The sequence below is a fragment of the Podarcis filfolensis genome (assembly GCF_964270895.1).
Source record: "Podarcis filfolensis genome assembly, chromosome: 2".
Taxonomy (NCBI): Eukaryota; Metazoa; Chordata; class Lepidosauria; order Squamata; family Lacertidae; genus Podarcis; species Podarcis filfolensis.
In genome coordinates this window covers 1,151,225-1,171,266 of record NC_139605.1, presented here as the reverse complement: position 1 = coordinate 1,171,266, position 20,042 = coordinate 1,151,225, and the positions used below count along the sequence as shown (strand labels likewise).

The following is a 20,042-nucleotide window of genomic DNA, read 5'->3' as shown; positions in this document are numbered from 1 at the left end:
TCCCAGGTAAGTGGGGTTGGCCTTGTAAGCCCAGTAAGAAGCTGTTTTCCATGTGTGGGCCGCCGTCCTTTCGAGGCAACCTTTCAAGGGCCGGTGGTGGTGTGGGCGGGGCCAGAGGCAAAAGTGGGCGGAGCGACAGCTGTACATGTGGCCCTTTGTCAAAACAAAAAATTTTTTTCCTTCCAGTAGCACCTTAAAGACCAACTAAGTTAGTTCTTGGTATGAGCTTTCGTGTGCATGCACACTTCTTCAGATACACTGAAACAGAAGTTGCCAGATCCTTCTATATAGTGAGAAGGTGGGGAGGGGTATTACTCAGAAGGGTGGTGGGAATGGGTGATTGGCAGATAGCTGTGATGAGCCTGTTGACGACTCTTAACGACTGCAATAGGTCTTACAGGAAAAAGCAAGGGGTGAGAAGGTGAAAAATGGCTTTGTCATGTATAATGAGATAAGAATCCAATGTCTTTGTTCAGACCAGGTCTCTCCATGGTTTTAACCAGTTTTTAACCATGGTTTACTGTTGACATTTCCCCCCCACAGTTCTATATTCTTTAATATTTTTGTCAGAAGTCTTTTTTATTTAAGTGTTTATCTAAGTATTAATTAGGAAGATTAAGGTTTTTTATGGATGTAAATCTGCTTTTTCTTCTTTTTTCTGTATTTTCTTCTTTTCTTCTTTTCTTTTCTTTCTTTAATTTTCTTTCTGTAGTATGAGACTGTAAATTCTTTGTATATGTGTGTAATTTAAATTAATAAAGATTATTTTTAAAAGAGAGAGAGAGAGAGACCCACAAGCAGGATTCGAACCCACGGACCCTCTCCCCTGCTGCGGTTTCTGGGATTCAGAAGCATTGCTGCCCTGGACTGTGGAGCCAGAGCACAGCCCCCTTGGTTAGCAGCCATCCATAGTCTTCTCATGTGGCAGCAGGTTCCATAGGCTAACACTGTGCTGCGTGAACAAGGCCTTTCAGCTTCACGGGGTGTGGGTGAGTTTCAGCATCACGAGAGCCAGGCAAGGTTTCATGAGCTCCAGACGTGCTTTGAAGGTACCCGGCCTGAGGAAGAATCCGCCGGCTGCCAAAAACTCCTTCGCTGGCATGGCCCGTATTTATTTACTGGGAGACAGCCTCTGCACTCCTGGCTGCTCTCTGGAAACACAGAGCTTCCTTTTTCTCAATGGAGAAGCCAAAGCAGAACCCAGGGATGCCTGGGAGCAGGAAGAATCTCCAAATATTGCAGCAGTCTAACCGTGAAGGTGGACGCCAGGTCACCCACATCTTTATCTCTGGCGAGTGAGATTGTCTTCCATAAACGCGGCCTTAACAGGGAGTGACTGTGGAGGCCAATTCTGGATCCCCACGTCCTTCCACAGTGGGGACATTGGTTTCCGGGCGAGAGTTGATCACGGTGGGGGTTTGCCAGGCTTGCCTTCCTCTTAGCACGTTTCTCCCGTGCGTCCTGAGTTCAAGTGTGTTCAAAGCCTTTGGTAAAGGCTGCTCTCCAACTGGAGCGCTCGCAGGCCAGTGTTTCCCAGTTGTCGGTGTTTATACTACATTTTTAAAGATTTGCCTTGAGACAGTCTTTAAACCTCTTTTGTTGACCACCAGCATTACGCTTTCCATTTTAAAGTTCAGAATAGAGTACAGTGGTACCTCGGGTTAAGAACTTAATTCGTTCTGGAGGTCTGTTCTTAACCTGAAACTGTTCTTAGCCTGAAGCACCACTTTAGCTAATGGGGCCTCCTGCTGCAGCCACGCGATTTCTGTTCTCATCTTGAAGCAAAGTTCTTAACTCAAGGTACTATTTCTTGGTTTGCGGAGTCTGTAACCTGAAGCATCTGTAACCCGAGGTACCACTGTAGTTGCTTTGGAAGACGATCATCAGGCATCCGCACAACATGACCGGTCCAACGAAGTTGATGTTGAAGAATCATTGCTTCCACACTGGTGATCTTTGCTTCATCCAGTACACTGATTTTAGTTGGCCTGTCTTCCCAAGTGATGTGTAAGATTTTCCGGAGACACTGTTGATGGAATCTTCCTAGGAGTTGGAGATGGCGTTTATAAGTGGTCCATGTTTCACAAGCATATAGTAAGGTTGGTAGTGACCTTTGCTTCTTCCATTACATCCAGACAGGGGCTGAGCCCCCAAGAGGCCCAGGCTCATCCCCAGATCACTATCCGGCTCTTTCCTCCCTTTGGCCGAGCAACAGAGATGAACCCCCCCCCCCGCCAACGTCGCCTCTGTCTTGTCTGGATGGCTCTCCGGTTTCCTGGCCTTCATCCAGTCCCTTGCCAAGGTCAGGAACCAGTTCAGCTTATCCTCTGCCTCCCCTGCTTGTGTGGGTAATGCAGAATCGCAGAATGGGAGCGTTGGGAGGGATCCCGAGGGGTCATCTAGTCCAGCCCTCGGCAGTCGCAATGGAAGCATCCCTGACAGGGGCCATCTATCTGCGTGTCATCTGTGTGTCATCTGTGCGTGGATGGCAGTGGACCCCCAAACTGCAGAAGACCCCAACAGATGCCCAACAGAACGGGGGGGGTGGCTATGTAGAGAAGGTGCAATCCTGCGGAACTCCAGCCCACAGGATCCTAATATCAAAACATCCTCAAAACGCCACCTTCTGGACCTGACTGCAAAAAGAGAGACCTTCTCACTCCTAACCCAGACAGAGGCTCCAGATTCCAGAAGGGCATCTTGGCTGATGGCATGGAAAGTCTCTGAGAGATAGTAATAATAATAATAATAATAATAATAATAATAATAATAATAATAATAATAATAATATGCAGGGTGGGTGCAATCATCCCAGTGCTGAATCCAGGTCCAAACGGGACCTCCTCCAAGATCCCAGATCCGTGTGCCTGGATCCCAGCACAGACATTCTGGGATCTAGTGGGGCCGGCATGTAAGCAGTTCTTAAACTGCTGTGAGCTAATGAGCATAAAATCCTTCATTAGATTAAGCCCTGCTTGTGTGACAGGGGTTATTTATTATTTATAAAATAATAATAATAATAATAATAATAATAATAATAATAATGGCTACACTAGATTGTAATCGTGAGATGAGAGGCAGCGTATTTTGCTATAAACCTGCTCTAAGGCAGCCTCCGCCCACCTGCCGAGGACTGCAGTTCCCACCACAGGATAAGGGGGGCGGCAGAGCCACTGCAGGCCTAGTGGTTAGAGTGCTGAGCTAGGACCCGGAGACACAGGTTCAAATCCCCACGTGGCCACGCAGCTCCCTGCCTCGCAACCTCAGCTGCATTGCAAGGGGTTGGACTAGATGATTCTTAGGGTCCAACGCTACAATTCTATAAAATGAATACGTGACCCCCCCGCCCAGAACTTGACCCCGCCGACTGTTGTCATTCCCACGCGCTGTTATTTTCCTTTCCCTCCCACCTGGAAATATATTTCGCCTCTTCTGTGCCCCCTATCCTGAACTTTCCCCACTAACACCACTGACCCCCCCCGGCAGCCCCAGGCCTCCGGGGGGCGCCGGCTTGGCAAAGGCTGTTCTTTCAGCCGGGGGGTGGGGGGCGTCCGCAGCAGAGCCGAACCGGCAGATCCGCGCGCAAAGACGCAGCGCGCGATCCGGGGGCCTCTTTGGCTCTGCACTGGCCCGCCGTCGGTTTTGTGCCCCCCCCCCCCTCGCGCTCCCCGTCCCGCATCTGGCCAAGCCATCATCCCCCGGCGTGTGCCTCCCCCCCCCGACTCCCCCCCCCCAGCTCCTGATGGCTTCCCCAGACTTGTTATTGTTCCGAGGGAAATCCGAGCCGACGCCTTTGGGTGCCAACTGGACGGGAGGGCGGGGGTGGGGGGAGCGGCTGGGCGCGAAGCTGACCGCTGAGAGAGACGAGGGGGTGCAGCAGAGGGCGAGGGGGCGCGGGTGGGGTGGGATAGACACCCCACACCTTCTCGCCTCTCCACCTCCCCATCTCGTCTTGGCGCAGGAGGCAACTCCCAATAAAATATTTTAGGGGGCGGGAAGGGGCCAAAGACAATGGGCATTGCCGTTCAAAAGGTGTGCAGGCATCACGTCATGTGATCGATTAGGGGAGCGGGTCTTACCTGTCCTGTCCCCCCCCCAAATATTTTATTCAAGTTGGCATCCCTGTCCCGGGGTGGGGTCGTCCTGCTGCTGCTGCGACGGGGGGGGGATGAGAAGAGGGCATACAAGAGGCGCCCCCCATCCCTCTCTGCTCGTCGCCTGTTTGAGCCCCCACACCTCTCAGTCCTGGGGGGGGCCCTGCAGGTTATATGCACCGTCCATTTTTTTACAGCGTCAGGAAACGTTCGCCAAACGTCCCCTCCCGCACTGCACACAGGCCCCTCAGTAGCAGTTAGAATCACAGAATTGTAGAGCTGGAAGGGACCCCGAGGGGTCATCTAGTCCAACCCCTGCAAGGCAGGGATCTTTTGCCCAAGGTGGGTCTTGAACCCGCGAACCTGAGATTGAGAGCCTCGCGGTCTGCTGACAGAGCTATTTTGCTGTTTTTCGTTATTCTTCTGTTCTTGTTCAAACTTGCATCCAGGAGTCGGACTGGATGATCCTTATCCCTACATAGAATCCTGGAATTGTATAGAACTGGGCACACCAGTGGTCATCTAGCCCAGCCCCCAGAACCACAGGTAAGAAATCCTCAAGAGGCGTGTCTTTCCAACCCTTCTATTTCTAGGATCAATTTCCCTGCCCGGGAGTTGTGGGTTACCTGCACACTTCTCCCCAGCCATTTCATCAACACAACATCCCTGTGAGGCGGGAGAGAGGCTGAGGACACGAGGTCCACCTACTACCACTACTACTACTAATAATAATAATTAATTTTATTATTTGTACACAGCCCATCTGACTGGGTTGCATGAAACTTGTCACAGCTCCACTCTCTTCACGCCTCTCCTGGTACGCCAGGTTCTGCCCAACTTTTTTTGGGGGGGGGGTCCGGCTCATGCATGTGATGTCACGTGGCGGGGCGATGTTTGTGCTATTGTGACCCAAGAAAATCCTTAATTAAAACAATAACAAAAGCAACAATGATAATGGAGAATATTGAGGCAGACCGACCCCCTCCTTGAAATATTGGGGGGGCACCCCTGGGAGTAGGGGAGCTTGTTGCAGCAGGAGAGGGAGACCCCCGTGCCTTTTCCCCAGCCTGACTCCTCTCTGCCTCTTGGTCTCCCTCCCTTCTCTCCATCTTCAGCTTCTGCTGCTGAGTCTGGACTGCTCTCTGCCACCAACTCTCCCCTCTCACTAAGCCCTGTCACCTCTTCCGCTTCCAACATCTCCTCTTCCCAGTCTTCTCCCTCTTCTCCCTCATCCCTCCTCATCTCACCATCAATCTCTGGGCTCTGAGCCTTCTTTCCCTTTGGGGTTCCCCAGCTGGTGCCCCCCGCCATTCCTCTGTGTCCAGACAGTGCCTGACACACACACCCTCCAACATTTCTCCAAGGATGTCCAAAGGGGGACATTCCGGGATTGGATCAGAAACCAGGATGGCGTCTGTAACTCCAGAGCTGTTCCTGGAAATTGAGTACACATGGAAGGACAGAGAGTGGAATATAAGATGATGATGGTGATGGTGATGATGACGATGATGATTACTTTAATTAATTAATTGTACCGCCCTATACCCACAGGCGGATCATTTGTTGTGGTTGTTTAGTCGTTTAGTCGTGTCTGCCTCTTCGTGACCCCATGGACCAGAGCACGCCAGGCACTTCTGTCTTCCACTGCCTCCCGCAGTTTGGTCAAACTCATCCTGCTAGCTTCGAGAACACTGTCCAACCATCTCGTCCTCTGTCGTCCCCTTCTCCTTGTGCCCTCCATTTTTCCAAACATCAGGGTCTTTTCCAGGGAGTCTTCTCTTCTCATGAGGTGGCCAAAGTCTTGGAGCCTCAGCTTCAGGATCTGTCCTTCCAGTGAGCACTCAGGGCTGATTTCCCTAAGAATGGAGAGGTTTGGTCTTCTTGCAGTCCATGGGACTCTCAAGAGTCTCCTCCAGCACCAGAATTCAAAAGCATCCATTCTTCCAGCATGAGTTTGACCAAACTGCGGGAGGCAGTGGAAGACAGGAGTGCCTGGCATGCTCTGGTCCATGGGGTCACAAAGAGTCGGACACAACTAAACAACAACGACAATGAATTGTTGGAGGTGGGCATAAGGGTCATCTAGTCCAACCCCCTGCAATGAAGGAACACAAAAATGGAGTAGCTTTGAATAGAGCTTGAGGTGACCTCATAAGCTCAGTGCTCCACCATAGGATGTAAAAAGTGAGCCCTGCAGGCCTCTGCGTGGCCACACGAAGGAAGAGCTATGGATATTCAATTGGTGTGTGTGAACAGCCGCACATATGGAAAGGGGGTGTTCTGCAGCAAAATGTTGCAGTGCAGAGTCCTCAGGCAGTGCATTTGATGACGCCCTGTCCCCTGGTTTCCCTTCCAGGTCCCTGACCCCCTCCTGAGCAGCCAGTCAGCAATTCTCAGCCCTCTTGGGGCAGGGTTACCAGATGTCCCCGGTTCCCTGGGACAGTCCCCGGATTTGCAAATCTGTCCCCGGGAAACGTTGACAGCGGCAGCCTCGGCAGCGCAGCTGGCTCTGGCTGGCTTCAGGAGCTGCTCGCTGCCGTGGCGCCTGCCATTTTTCCTCTCCAGAAGTCCCCATATGATGTGTCTTGTGTGCAACACATCACATGGGCACTTCTGGCGAGGAAAAATGGCGGGCACCATGGCAGCGAACAGCTCCTGAATCCAGCCAGAGCCAACTGCGCTACCAGGCCGCCACTGCCAAAGGGGAACCGGGGACGTCTGGCGGTACAGATCTCCTGCCCCCTTCCCCCTTTGTTTTGACTGATGGGGGGGGGGCCCGGGAGTCGTGGCCGGCCAGCCATTGCCCAGTTTTTTAAAAACTCTGTGCATTTATGTTTCACAGGGTGCGAAAGACGGGCTTTGCAGCTTGCCTGGCAGAGAAACCATGCACTGAGCGCCCATCCTGGGCAACGCCTGCCCGCCTGCCTGCGACTCCTCCGATCTGTCAAAACAAAGGGGGAAGGGGGCAGATCATAGGGGAAGGCTCGGTATATGCACGTGTGCTTGGGCCCAGGGTCTTTTGCCTCTCCATCCCCACTACTAACTCCCTGTTGCTACTCAGCTTCAAAAAAAAAAGTGTCCCGGATTCATTGAAAACAATCTGGTAACCATATCTTGGAGGGAAACGCAGGGTGGTCATACTTTCCACGATTTCCCCATCGATGTGATTCCTGCACTGCACGGGGTTGGACTAGATGACCCTCAGGGTCCCTTCCAGCCCCACAATACTACATTTCTGTGATTCTCCCCCGGTGTCTCTGCGCAGCTCTCCCTTCCGGCCCTGGGAACGGCGAACAACAGTTTCCCAAACTGGTCCCTTTCCAAAGAGAGGGTGGGATGGACGGACGGATCCCCATTTGCCTGACCCCCCACCGTTCCTGCGGCTCCTCCCCGCCCCCAGCCGGCTGCCACTGCTCCTGGGGGGGGGGGGGTTACTCTGAGTCTGTCGGGGCTTCTCTCCCCCGACTACGCTACAATTTCATTTTTAAAAAATCATTTGGCTGCCAAAACGGGAAGCGGAGGAAGTCCCATTAAATATCATTGGGCTGCGCGGGGAGAGAAAGAAAGAGCTACTGGGATCAGGGTGAATCCGAGAAACGCAGAAGTTGGAAGGGACCCCCAGGGGTCATGTAGCCTGACCCCGACCCCCCCCTTGCGATGCAGGAATCGCAGGTCCCATTTTGCAAAACTTAGGAAAGAGGCGCGGGGAGAGGAGCGCCCGAGAGACGCGACGCGACGTGACCTTCTCCCTGGAGCCAAAATTCCACTCCCAGAAATGACCCACATTCCCGCAGGGAGCGCATAGCTGTCAACGTTTCCCTCTTTTTTTAGGGAAATCCCCTAATTCCGAATAGGATTCCTCGCAAGAAAAGGGGAAAGTTGACAGCTCTGATGGAGCGCAAAGAAGCGCGCAACGCGCTCACGGAGAAACCAGCTCCCTCCCCAAACCCGATCCACGCTATTTTGGGAATGTCGGGGATTTGGGGAACGTCTTCTTATTAGGGCTGCATCGCGACCCCCACAGCCAGCCGGGGAGGCGCTTGGCTGGCGAAGGAGGCGCGTTTTTCCAGCAAGACGCCCCCACTGGATTCCGCTGGCTCCTTTCTCAAAGCCTGGAAAAACTTGGAAGTGTCAAGCGGCGGGTCACCTGTTCTTCTCCTCCTCCGCCGCCGCCTCCTGTCTGGTACGACAGCAAACGCCTCTCTGGTTCCCCGGAGCAAAGCTTCCTCTCTCTCCTGTGAGAATCAAAGCCTTGCAGAGCTGGAAGGGTTCCCCCGGGGTCATCCAGCCCAACCCCCTGAGATGCAGGGCCAAAAAATTCCGTGGCAGGTGGCCGAGGGAGTCTGTTGAGCTGGAACTGCTCTTAGGAAATTTAGGGAACCTCCAGGACGAAAACCAAGAATAATAATATTCAGTGCTTTTGGGGGTACGCAGGGGTAGGCAAACCCCTAAACATTTTGTGGATCTTTGTACTTTTGTCCAATTACTGTCTTTATTTTTCCCGATTTGAATGATAAAATGGTGGTTTTCTGGAGTCCAAATGAGAGCACCCCTAAACATTTTTAAAGAAAAAAGCACTGATAATAAAAATGATGATAATAATAATGAATAATGATGATAATGATAATACTTATACTCCGTCCATCCGACTGGGTTGCCCAAAACACTCCGGGTGGCTTCCAACAGAATATAGATGTTAGATTGCTAGCTGCAATTCCTGCATTGCTGGGGTGGGCTAGAGGACCCCTAGGGGTCCCTTGCAACTCTGTAAGAATATGATGCCATGACTATGATTCTTCAGCAATAGAAGAGTCACCCCTTTCCTCATTATACTACTACTACTACTACTACTACTACTAATAATAATAATAATAATAATCCACCCTATACCCGGAGGTCTCAAAAAATATCACGATATATAAAATCAAAATAAACACAATAACCCAATGACACCCCCCCCAAAAAAGAGCCACATTTTCAAAGGGTATGGGATGTTGATCAGGTCAACTAAAGGCCTGGTTAAAAGGGAACGTTTTTGCCTGGCGCCTAAAGATGTATAATGAAGGCGCCAGACAAACTTCCCTGGGGAGAGCATTCCACAGATGGGGAGCCACTGCAGAGAAGGCCCCGTTCTCCTGTTGCCACCCTCCGGACCTCTGGAGGAGGCGGCACAGGAAGGAATGTCTCAGAAGATGATCTCAGGGTCCTGGTCTGTTCATATGGGAGGAGGCGGTCCTGGAGGTATTGCAGTCCTGAGCCATTCATGGCAGGTATGATAAATTTTAAATCGCTGTCCGAATGGCCCTGGCATCTGCAAGGAACGCCAGAAGCTGCTACCCACTGAGTCAGATCATTGCTCCGGGGAACTCAATATAGCCTCCACTGGTTGGCAGCTACGGCTCTTTGGGGATGCTGTCAGGAGTGTGCAAGTCGGAGTTAACTTTTTATTAGTAAGCACACGATCCGCACAGGAGCGCCAGGCCCAGCAGCCCATCCCTGGTAGGTCTTGCCCCATGGATCAGTGGCCAGAACTAAAGGTCCCTAATCCATCGGAGACTGCGCCCGTGTGAAGCCAACCTCTCCTGGCTTTGGAGGCAACTGCCGGATTCATAGAACCATGGACCCGTCAAGTTGGAAGGGACCCCGGGGTCATCAAGTCCAACCCCCTGCGAGAGGGCAGAGAAGGCCTTTTTTTGGGGAGCGGGGTCCGATCCAACTTAGCAGGCCTTGAATTTTAAGCTTCGAAAGAGCTATCAGAGGAAAGAATTTGAGTGGGGGGAGAATTCCCTGCTCCGTCTCCAAGAAGCAGCAGCCAGAAATTTTGGGTAATAAAAGGATTTGGGATCAAGCCAAGAGACTCTCTTATTTTTATTAAGTCCTGAGCGACGATCGTGATTCTGTTATGGATAGCAATTCCCCGAAAAAGAAACCTGGCCCACAAAATTTCCTTTTATCTTTAGCTGAGATTCCTGCACTGCAGAGGGTTGGGCTAGATGACCCTTGTGGTTCCCTTCCGACTCTACAATTTTATGAATTAATTAAAATGCACTGATCATTTTGCATACTCCTCCCACCCACCAGAACCCAGGTGTCCTGCTCAACAACACGCCCCCCCCCGCTCCCGCCAGCTGCGTCGGACGGCCAGCTGTTCGCAATTTCGCCGGCTGGAATTTGCAGCCGGAAAAAAACGACTTTTTCCAGGCGCGACCTGCTGAGGCGGGGGGGGGGGGTTGAGGGAAGGCGCCGCCCCCTTTCTTAGGAAGCCAAGGCCTGGCGAAGTCATTTGCAAGGAGCAAGTGTGGGGTGGGAGTCTGGGGTCTAGAATCTGCTTGCAGATTCATTCCCGGGGGGGGGGGGAAATCGGGGGTGCAGCCTTGCTGGGGGAAGCAAAGAAGGGGTGCATTTCATAATTCAGTTTTTAAGCTATAATTCTTGCACTGCAGGGGGTTGGACTAGATGACCCTTGGGTCCCTTCCAACAGTTCTATGATTCTAAAAGCAGACAAGGCGGGCGGGGAGGGGCGCCCCCTTTTTTAGGATGCCGAGGCCTGGTGGAGTCATTTGGGGGGAATTAATTCTGCGGTCCAGAGGCTGTTTGCACATTCCTTCCCAGGAAAAAAATTGAAGATGGGGATCCCAAGCTTTGTTGTATTGTGGGGCGGGGGGTGGGGGAAGCAAAATCAGGCAAGGCTGGGGTGGGGAGGTGGGAGACGCATCCTGAACCAGCCAAGACTCCGCCTGCCCGGGCTGGAATTCCAAAGGGGCCACCATCCAAGCTCGAGTCCTAAACCCAAATTATTAAATATATATAGATACACACATCACAGCCTCCTTCTCCAGGCAACGGGCAGAGATGAGTTTAGCAGAAAGACCTGCTCGGCTTCGGCCCCACAAACTGGATGAACGTGGAGGGGAGACGCCGCCTCGCCTGCGGTGGCTGCGATGGGACGTGTGAACCGTGGCGCGCGCGTGTGCCGGCAGGGGACACGCGCGTGGGTGGCCAGGCGCGCCCCCGCCTTTGACGCGTGCCCCGGCGGCATTCCTTCCTATTATATATATATCCCAGACTATTTATAGGGCGCCCTCTCGGCGCGCGGCCCCTTTCCAGCCTCGGGGTGGGGTAGAGGCCGGGGTCCCCCTTCCCCGAGGAACCCACGTCCAGGTGGGGAGTAGAGAGATTTGGGATTTAGAGTTGGGGAAAAAGAGGCACCAAACCGATAAAGGGATTGGAGCGACTCCCCTGTGGAGAAAGGGACTTTTTAGTTAGAGAAATGGTAAGTAAGGATTTGAGAGAAATTTATAAAACTATGTCTGGCCTGGAGAGAGAGAGAGAGAAGTTTTTCTCCTTCCACACCGACTGGGCCCCGGACACACTGACCAGATGCTTGGAAGCTGTGGCTGGATGGTTTCGTGGGAGCCGGTTGAAACTAAATCCTTCGAAGACGGAGGTCCTATGGCTGGGTCGGGATGGCATGGGGATGAGAGACCAACTCCCTTCTCTTGCGGGGGCCCAATTAGTGCCATTGCCTTCCGTTAAGAGTTTGGGTGTAATCCTTGACGCCTCCCTTTCCATGGAGGCACAAGTTACAGCAACAGCCAAGGCGACATTTTTCCACCTTTGCCGCACCAAGCAGTTGGTCCCTTCCCTTTCCCGCCCCGACCTGGCCACAGTGATCCATGCGACGGTCATCTCCAGGCTTGACTACTGTAATTCGCTCTACGCAGGGCTGCCCTTGAAGCTGTCCCAGAAACTCCAGCGGGTGCAGAATGCAGCAGCGAGGCTCCTCACAGGGTCTCTGCCATGGGAGCATATTCACCCAGTGCTTTTCAAACTGCACTGGCTCCCGGTAGAGTACAGGGTCAGATTTAAGGTGCTGCTTTTGACCTTTAAAGCCCTTCACGGCCTAGGACCCTCGTACCTATGGGACCGCCTCTCCCGGTCTGCCCCACGGAGAGCCTCAAGGTCCATAAATAGCAACACCCTAGTGGTCCCGGGCCCTAAGGAAGTTAGATTAGCCTCAACCAGAGCCAGGGCCTTTTCAACACTGGCTCCGGCCTGGTGGAACGCTCTGCCTCATGAGACCAGGGCCCTGCAGGATCTGATTTCTTTCCACAGGGCCTGTAAGACAGTTGTTCCGCCTGGCCTTTGGCTTGGAGTCAGTTTGATTCCCTCCCCCTCTTTCTTTTTTCCTTTCTCCTCCTGTGATGAGGCTGCATTTTAATGTTTTAATGTTGTATTTAACCTTGTTTTGTAAGTTGTATTTCAATCAACTTGTTTTTATTATTGGTTGCTAGCCGCCCTGAGCCCGGCCTTGGCTGGGGAGGCCAGGGTATAAATAATAATAATAATCAACATCATTCATAATGTTGGAACTGGTGGCATTCAAGGAAGCTGAATGTTGGAAGATTCAAGACAGATAGAAGAAAGGACTTCTTCATGCAGTGCAGAGTTAAACAGTGGAACTCCCTGCCACAATGGCCACCAACTTGGACGGTTTAAAAAAAAGGATTAGACAGGTTCATGGAGGAGGAGAGGGCTATGGAGAGTGGTTCTTGCGCTGGGATCCCACATGAAGGTTTCCCATAATAGGCATCTGAGTGGCATCTGTGAGAACAGGATGCTGGACTCCAGGGGCCATTGGCCTGAACCAGCAATTTCAAACACAGTAACTTCAAGAAAAGCACAGACCAAGTCACTCATTGATAGAAGCAAACCATTTGCCCATGCACAACGTTGCAATGCCTCCTTTAATATTAATATTATTACATTATTGTAAGGGTTGGTTTTTTTGGTATGCTCTTAGAAGGTTGCATAATGTTAAAAGGGTTAAAAGGCCGTGAGGGAGGCGGCTGCGACTCTCCAGAAGGGACCCTGCACTTCTGAACCTTAAACAGGTCAGGACCGCAATAACTCAGGGACTGCCTCTTCCCTGCCCGGACCCCGAGTTCATCACCCCAGGTCCTCCTTCGTGTGCCTCCTCCTCTTGCGGCCTTCTCTGCAGTGGCTCCCCTTCTGTGGAAGGCTCTACCCAGGGAAGTTCGCCTGGCCCCTTCATCACACACCTTTAGGCACCAGGCAAAAACGTTCTTTTTGAACCAGGCCTCTGGTTGACCTGATGCAACATCCCACACCGTTTTAAGATGTGGCTCTTGGGGGGGTGTTATTGGGCTGCTGTTTTTATTCTGATTATATACATTGTGATCTTTCCTGTGACCGCCTGGAGACCTCCGGGTATAGGGTGGTATATAAACTCAATTAATAATAATAATAATAATAATAATAATAATAACCTGTCCCTGCACGACTGGGGACATGTTAATGTGATGTCCTTCTCCTTTTCTCCCCTCCCAGTTGCAATATGAGGAAAGGGAAGCGAATTTCTCTCTGGCCTCTCCTTGGGCACCATCCGAGGCCCTCCTTTTATGAACCACAAAAAGGAGGGTCAGAAACGGCGGCCAGGAGGGATGCAGCCAACACCTTTAGATGGAAATGGCCTGCAGGACCGCTCTTCGTGGGCCAGCCTGCTGGGCTAAGGCAACCCTGAGGCGACTCTGGTTCCTGGAGAGACAGTTGGCCTGGCTTTCTGAACGGGTGAGGCTGGTGGTTCTGCCAGGAGACGATGGCAAGTGTGGCAGGGAGACCCAAGGGCAATCGAAGAAACATTTAAACTGAATCGCATCGTATCGTCTGGTTTTTTTAATTTGCAGAGTATGGGTAGATCTTTTCAAAACGAGAGCACTGGCTATTATTATTCTACAGTTCTCCATGACATATTGTTGTGTGAACGGGGATTTTCAACTCTGGAAAACGTGGAGTTGAGAGTTTGCCTCAAACTAGACAAAAAATAAATGAGATTATGCAGCCAAAGCAAGCTCACGCCCCTCGCTGAGTTTGGATGCCGACTTGTACACACCCTTCTGCTGTGCCCAGCTGGCCTCGGGTGCAGATTGGATGCGGGTTAGAGTAGATGACCCTTGGCACCTCTCCCCAACTCTGCAGTTCTGTGATCTGAACAGGCCTGGATTGCTCTGGCTGGGCGTTGCATCATTCGTGACTCACAACAAGCACAAGTTTGTGGAGTCACACAGAGCTCTTTGTCAGGGACATGGCTGGGACCTGGAGCCAGCAGAAGACAGCTCAGTGAGGTGGAAATGTGTTTTTCCCCCCTGATGTCATTGTCTCCGTCTGCGCGCATTTCCTCTTGCAAGCAGCTTGGCTCTGGGTCTGGAGGGAAAGGCCTTCCACTATCCTTCCTGACAAAGAGCTCTGTGTCAACTCCGAAGTCTGCACGTCCCCACTGAGAGATGGTTGACCTGGTGTTATTCGTATATTTGTCTAGTTTTCAATTAGCTATTTTTAAACTCTCTGGTGACGCCTGGGCAGCAGGCTTCCTGGGAGTAAGGGCATGCTAATGTCCAACCACAGGCATGCATGGAGATTTTCCTGCCAGTCTCCCCATTACAGGCCGGCATTCAACAGGAAAGCCTTTCGGAGTTTTGCCTCTCATTTAGCCGCTCCTCCTTCACACGAGGGAGAGAGGTGAAGGGATCCCAAGGGTATATATATGGGTGGAGTGGGGGCTCAGCGCTGCTTTGCCCCCCATCAGAGGGCCAAAATGGTGGGTTTTCAGGCCTCCTGTGGGGAAACTCAGTCCAGATTTCAACATGGGACACCTAGGGCCTCAATGGTGCCATTCCATCAAATGGGTACAGCAGAGTTTTCAGGTGGCTGTCAAAAAGGAGGTCGGTGGGTCTTGCAAACAGGCTTGGCAGAAAGATGAGCCACTTATTTCTGGAGTCGCCTGCCAGGCATAAACCCAACAATTGAAGTCCCCCCTACGCTCTGATTTTATCACTTGGTTTATCCCCATAAAAACATCCGTGTGACAGGCAGGAGACTAACAAGCACAGTTCCCACCCACCCCCTTGGCCAGGAGGAAAAGTTTCACCGCGACAGCTATTAAATGCACAGGAGCTCTGCCCGGAAGAAAACATGGCAACCCAACCCTCTCTTGACACAGCTCATCCTGAGCTCTTTTTGGAGTCGGACCCTGGAGGGGGTCCAACTAACGGGGGGGGAGGGGAGGGGCATATTTTCCTGCCTGTCTCTTCCATGCATCCTTTTGCTAAGCCTTGGGGGCAAATTTGCATTTTGGCACCAACAACCCGGCTTAGACTATTCTCTTTGCCAGCAGAGTCCAAACCTTTCCCCTCCCTGAAACTCAACAAAAAGGGGATCTGTGGCCCCCAAATCCCCCCCACAACAATCCTGCTTATACTCAGCATTCTGGGTCCCTCTGGGCTGCGGGGGGGCGGCTGAGAGCCCCTGAGCTGCCCAGACCAGGATCTATTATTTCCTGAAAGCCCCATTGCAGCACGTACGTTCAAGACGACGCAATTGTGGAACTGGGACCACCAGGGGTCATCCAGCCCAACCCCGGTTTAAAAAGAAAAGCCACCGTTGAGCAGCTCTTAGGTGATGGTGGGTGACAGTGATGAAATCATGCGGCAATGAGTTCCGAAGGTTGCTCATGGCATCCCAGGAGCAAGGAGGGCCTTGCCGGCCAGCTGCTCCCGCGCGCGCGCCCCCTTCCGGTTGCAGGAAAGCCAGCGCGAGTGCGCCCCCTGCAGGTAGCTGCCCGGGAGACCTCCAGTGCATCCTTGGCTCCTCGGAGTTCAAAAGGGTCCCTGGAGGTCAAGCGGCCGGCAAGACCCTCCTCAAAGAAGGAGCTGTCCAGCCTCTCTCTGGGGCCGCCTCCCGCAAGGGGCAGCCAGCACCCCAGCTCTCCTTTGCTCCCAGGGACCAAGCCTGATGACAGCAACACCCCCTTGCCCCCCCCTCAGAAGGAGGTCCGGGGCAAACCGTAAAATACTTACTGAGGAGGAGAAGGAAAGGGACGGAGCAGGGCACCTGTTAGAAAGGGGGTGCATCGCACAGCCCCACTGCAGCCCGCCCCCAATTTAAGTGGTGGAAAGCAGGAAAAGTCGCTGCTTTAGTGCGGGGGGGGGGGTCGCTTTAAAAGGCAACTATTTTGCATTAGAAACAGACATAAGTCCGGCAGGTGCTGCGGGCATCCCCACACCTGGGACTGCACCGGTTGATCTCCCGCCTGTCTGTTCCCCGCAACCTGGGCGGGACGAACGCGCAGAAGAGGGAGAAATTCTTCGAAAAGTGGTGAGGACCCACTTATGGGGGGGGGTTGTGGGGGGACAGGCGTCCATACCCTCCCCTCTTGCCTTCTCCTTCTTCTCATGGTGCCTTTCAAAGGCAGCTCTGACGCCTAGGAAGCGGGCAGAAACCCGCCCGGTGCCGTACCGCAACCCCCCCTGTCCGCTTTGCGGGGATGCTGCACCGGTTGGTCTCCTGCCTGCCTGTTCCCAGGGTCGGGCAGAATGTGCAGAAGGCGGGGGATAAATCCGTCGATTTAGGGGGGCAGGGGTGCCCATGCAAGCGTCTCCTCGCCCTGCGGGGGTGTGGGGAGCGGGGTGGGGGGGCTCGGCGGCCAAGGAGCTGCTTCGGGGGCCGCCGCCCAAAGGCAAACAACCTCCGCCCGGGCGGGCGGCCGCGCACACTCGCTCACTGTTCGGGCGCACAAAGGCCGCCCTGTCTGGGCAGAGCGGGGGGGGGGGCGAGGTAGACCGGGCAGCAGCGGAGGAGGAGCAGCAGCAGGAGCGAGGCAGCGGCGTCCGCAAAGACCCCCCTCCCGCTGCAGAAAGACCCCCTCGCCTCTTCTCCAAACTGGTCTTGGGAGACCCCCCCCCCCAAAAAAATCCCCATGGCTGAAGGGAGCTCCTGCGCAGTAGCCAAAGGAGACTGCTCCCCCCAAGCCAACGCTGGAGGACACCCGCCCCCCCCCCGCAACAGCAAAAGGTGACTGCTTCCCAGAACTCAAGACTGAAAGGAGCCCCCTGCAGAAGGGAAAGGGGACTGACACCCCCCCCAAAAAAACAAGGGGGGATGGGAGGGCTGCATTAGGGAAAAAAGGAACTGACAGCCCCCCTCAGAAAAAATCCGAAGGCTTAAGGGCTCTCCCTCTGCAATACCAAAAGGGGGTACCCTCCATACAGGCACATTTCAGCACCAGCCCCCCCCCAAAATCAGCGGGGACCCTCAGACTAACTCGGAGCTTCTCCAGCGCTGAGATTTCGGATACGCACTTCGGAGGCGACCCTCCCCTAATCTCTTTCCCGGAATGGTTCTTTGGGAAGGGGAGAAATAAACGTATTAAACAGACTCCACAGGTTTTTTTGGGGGGGGGCGAATGAAAATGGCGCAGGTCACCCCGTCACCCCCGTTCCCAAAAGGTAATTGTTTATGGCGAGATGGGGGTTCGTGAAATGTACACCCGACGACAGCCCATACCTCTAGGGCCACCTTTTTTTTGGGGGGGGGATAGACGGAGCAACGGAGCCAGATCACCACGTGGCGCTGGGGGGGGCACTGCCACCTGGTGGGCGCGGGGCGAGCTGCATAAATTAGGGGGGGCAGAGATGGGATGAGTGACAGTCGGGGAGCGTGTCCCCCCGAGTCACACCAGCGCTTCCTCGAGCAGGCTGGCTGTAGGCCCGGTAAAGAGACCTCTTGCGCCCCCCAGGAACATCTTGCAGCTCCCCAAAACTTGGGCAACCTCCTCTGCAGTTAAAGCCCCCCCCCCCAAGTGCCCCCTTCCACGTCCTGGCAGCCTGTTAAACTTCCAGCCCCGCAGGAGACTCTCGGTGCGCGGCTGCAGCAACACCTGCAAACGCTCTCGGCGCCGGAGTCATGAGCGCAAAAACTCGCTTGAATCCGGCAGTTGGGAGTTTGGTCCTGCTGCGGCGCCTCACCTGCCCTCCTTGGCGGAGGGACCCCAACATATCGCCCCTTTTCACCGCCACAAATTCGCCCGCCACCGTTTCCAACAGGAGGTCTCCGTGCGCCCATCACCCTGGCCTCCTGGCTGCTATCCTCACCTGCGCGCCATCGCCCTTCTTCCCGTGGGGGACCCCAACACACACACCCTAATTCCAAGAGGGGTCTGCAGAAGAACCGTCAGCGCCAAGTCCCCCCCAGCCGGGGTCTTTTGCTGCGCCAAAATCCGGACCTCCGTCCTAGACGGCGCGGTCTCCCCAATTCACATCCATCCAAATTGCAACCCCCTGGACTCTAAGCACCGACCCCCCCACTCTGTCCAAAGAAGAGGGCGCCCCCAATTCTGGAAGAAGAAAACTGACTCCTTCTTCCTAGACGGGGCGCACAAGCCAGACCCCCCCCCCCCCAGCCGGCGCAGGAGACCTTCGGCGCGGGCTGGAAAGAGCGCCGCACCCGCCACCCCGAAGTGCCAGTTCGGACGGTGCGTCCGGCGCGCTCTTACCTGCTCGGGCGGCCAGGCAGGGCAGCAGCAACAGGAGCAGCCGGGCCACCTCCATGGCGGGCGGGCGGGCGAGCGAGGGGCGACGGTCAGCGGCGGCCCATGCGGACGGGGCGGGCGCGGGAGGAAGGCAGGCAGGCAGGGAGGCAAGGCCGGCGGCGGGCGGCTCGCTCCGTCGGTCCTCTGCGCCGTCTGGCTGAGGGAAAGGGAGGCGCGGCCGCTCTCTCGCTCCAGACCCGACCCCGCCGCAGCCCCAGGCAGCCTGGCTCCCCCTCCAGCCCTGCCTCCGGGCCGCCTGGACGGCCCCCGACACGCCCCGGCCGCCAGCCTCGGACGGCGCGGCCACTCCCTCCCGCCACAGACCGATCGGAGCCGGCCAGGTGTTCCATGAAGCTGCACCGGTTGGATTTCTCCCCGGCCTGCGGATATCAAAGGCAGGCAATGTTGGCCAACAGCAGGAACCCCCACCAATCCTAAGCCTGGCCTGTCCCCTCCCCTCTGGGACCCCCTGGACTTCCATGGATCGCCCCCCCTCCAAAGTCCTCTGCATCAGTTTATAAATCTCTGTCGTGACGCCCCCTCCCCTCCCCGTCTATCTTGCCAGCTTCAAACGCCTCCTCTGGTAGGAAGGTTCTCTGGTCGGCTGGGTTTATCATTAAACATGGTTTAAAATAACTTTGCGCGTCATTCTTTTACCTTTATTGTGCACATACTTGATATTTTCATATGCGTGCTTGTGTGTTTGTGTGTGTCATTGCTTTGGAGAAAGCACTCTGCACATGCCCCGGGGTGCCCTTATTGCTCATGCCCCACACCCGCTGCCTCCTGTCTTTCTCTACAGACCAGCAGCATTCCCTCGGGGCCCTGGGCAGAGTGAGGTCGCCTCGCAGCCCCAACCTCCTGAGATCCTTTTCCTGGAGCTGCTGGGATTCGAACACAGGACCTCCTCCCTTGCGGGCACAGCTGGTTCCAGAGGTGCAGCCTCTGGACTCTCACTTGCAGCTGGCCTGGGAATGCACCAAGCCGGCCCGGGTGTCCAGGCAGGACTGTCGACCAGGCAGCCCCTTCCAGGCGTTTTTAGACTACAACTCCCATCAGCCCCCTGAAGGGCAGTGCCTGATGGGAGTTGTAGTCCGAAAGAGCTGGAGTTGGGCAACCTCCAGGCTCTCTGACTCTGAGCTGTTAGCAGTGGTTCCTGGGGGGTCCCTCCCAACTTGACAATTCTATGCTTTTTCTCTCCGGCTTCATTTAGGCTCCCTCGAGAGTCTGGGATGGGCTTTTATTTTATTTGCTATTTATTACATTTGTAATAATCAGACAGCATCTTAAAAAGCAGAGACATCACCTTGCTGACAAAGGTCTGTATACTTAAAGCTCTGGTTTTCCTAGTAATGATGTATGGAAGTGAGAGCTGGACCATCAAGAAGGCTGATCGCCAAAGAATTGATGCTTTCGAATTCTGGTGCTGGAGGAGACTCTTGAGAGTCCCATGGATCTCTCCCATGGAGAGTCCCATGGATCAAACCTCTCCATTCTGAAGGAAATCAGCCCTGAGTGCTCACTGGAAGGACGGATCCTGAAGCTGAGGCTCCAATACTTTG

The 20,042-nt window shown here is 54.1% G+C and overlaps 1 protein-coding gene across 1 annotated transcript in view; it reads right to left on the bottom strand.

Annotated features, from left to right (window-relative positions):
- Nucleotides 1–18,538, bottom strand: part of COL11A2 (collagen type XI alpha 2 chain) — a 97,592-nt gene extending 79,054 nt beyond the window's left edge. Inside the window, exon 1 of the mRNA XM_083600295.1 lies at nt 18,445–18,538. Coding sequence (XP_083456421.1) covers nt 18,445–18,499 — 55 coding nt within the window. The 5' untranslated portion in view covers nt 18,500–18,538. The remainder of the gene's footprint in view (nt 1–18,444) is intronic.
- Between the last annotated feature and the right edge of the window lie 1,504 nt (nt 18,539–20,042).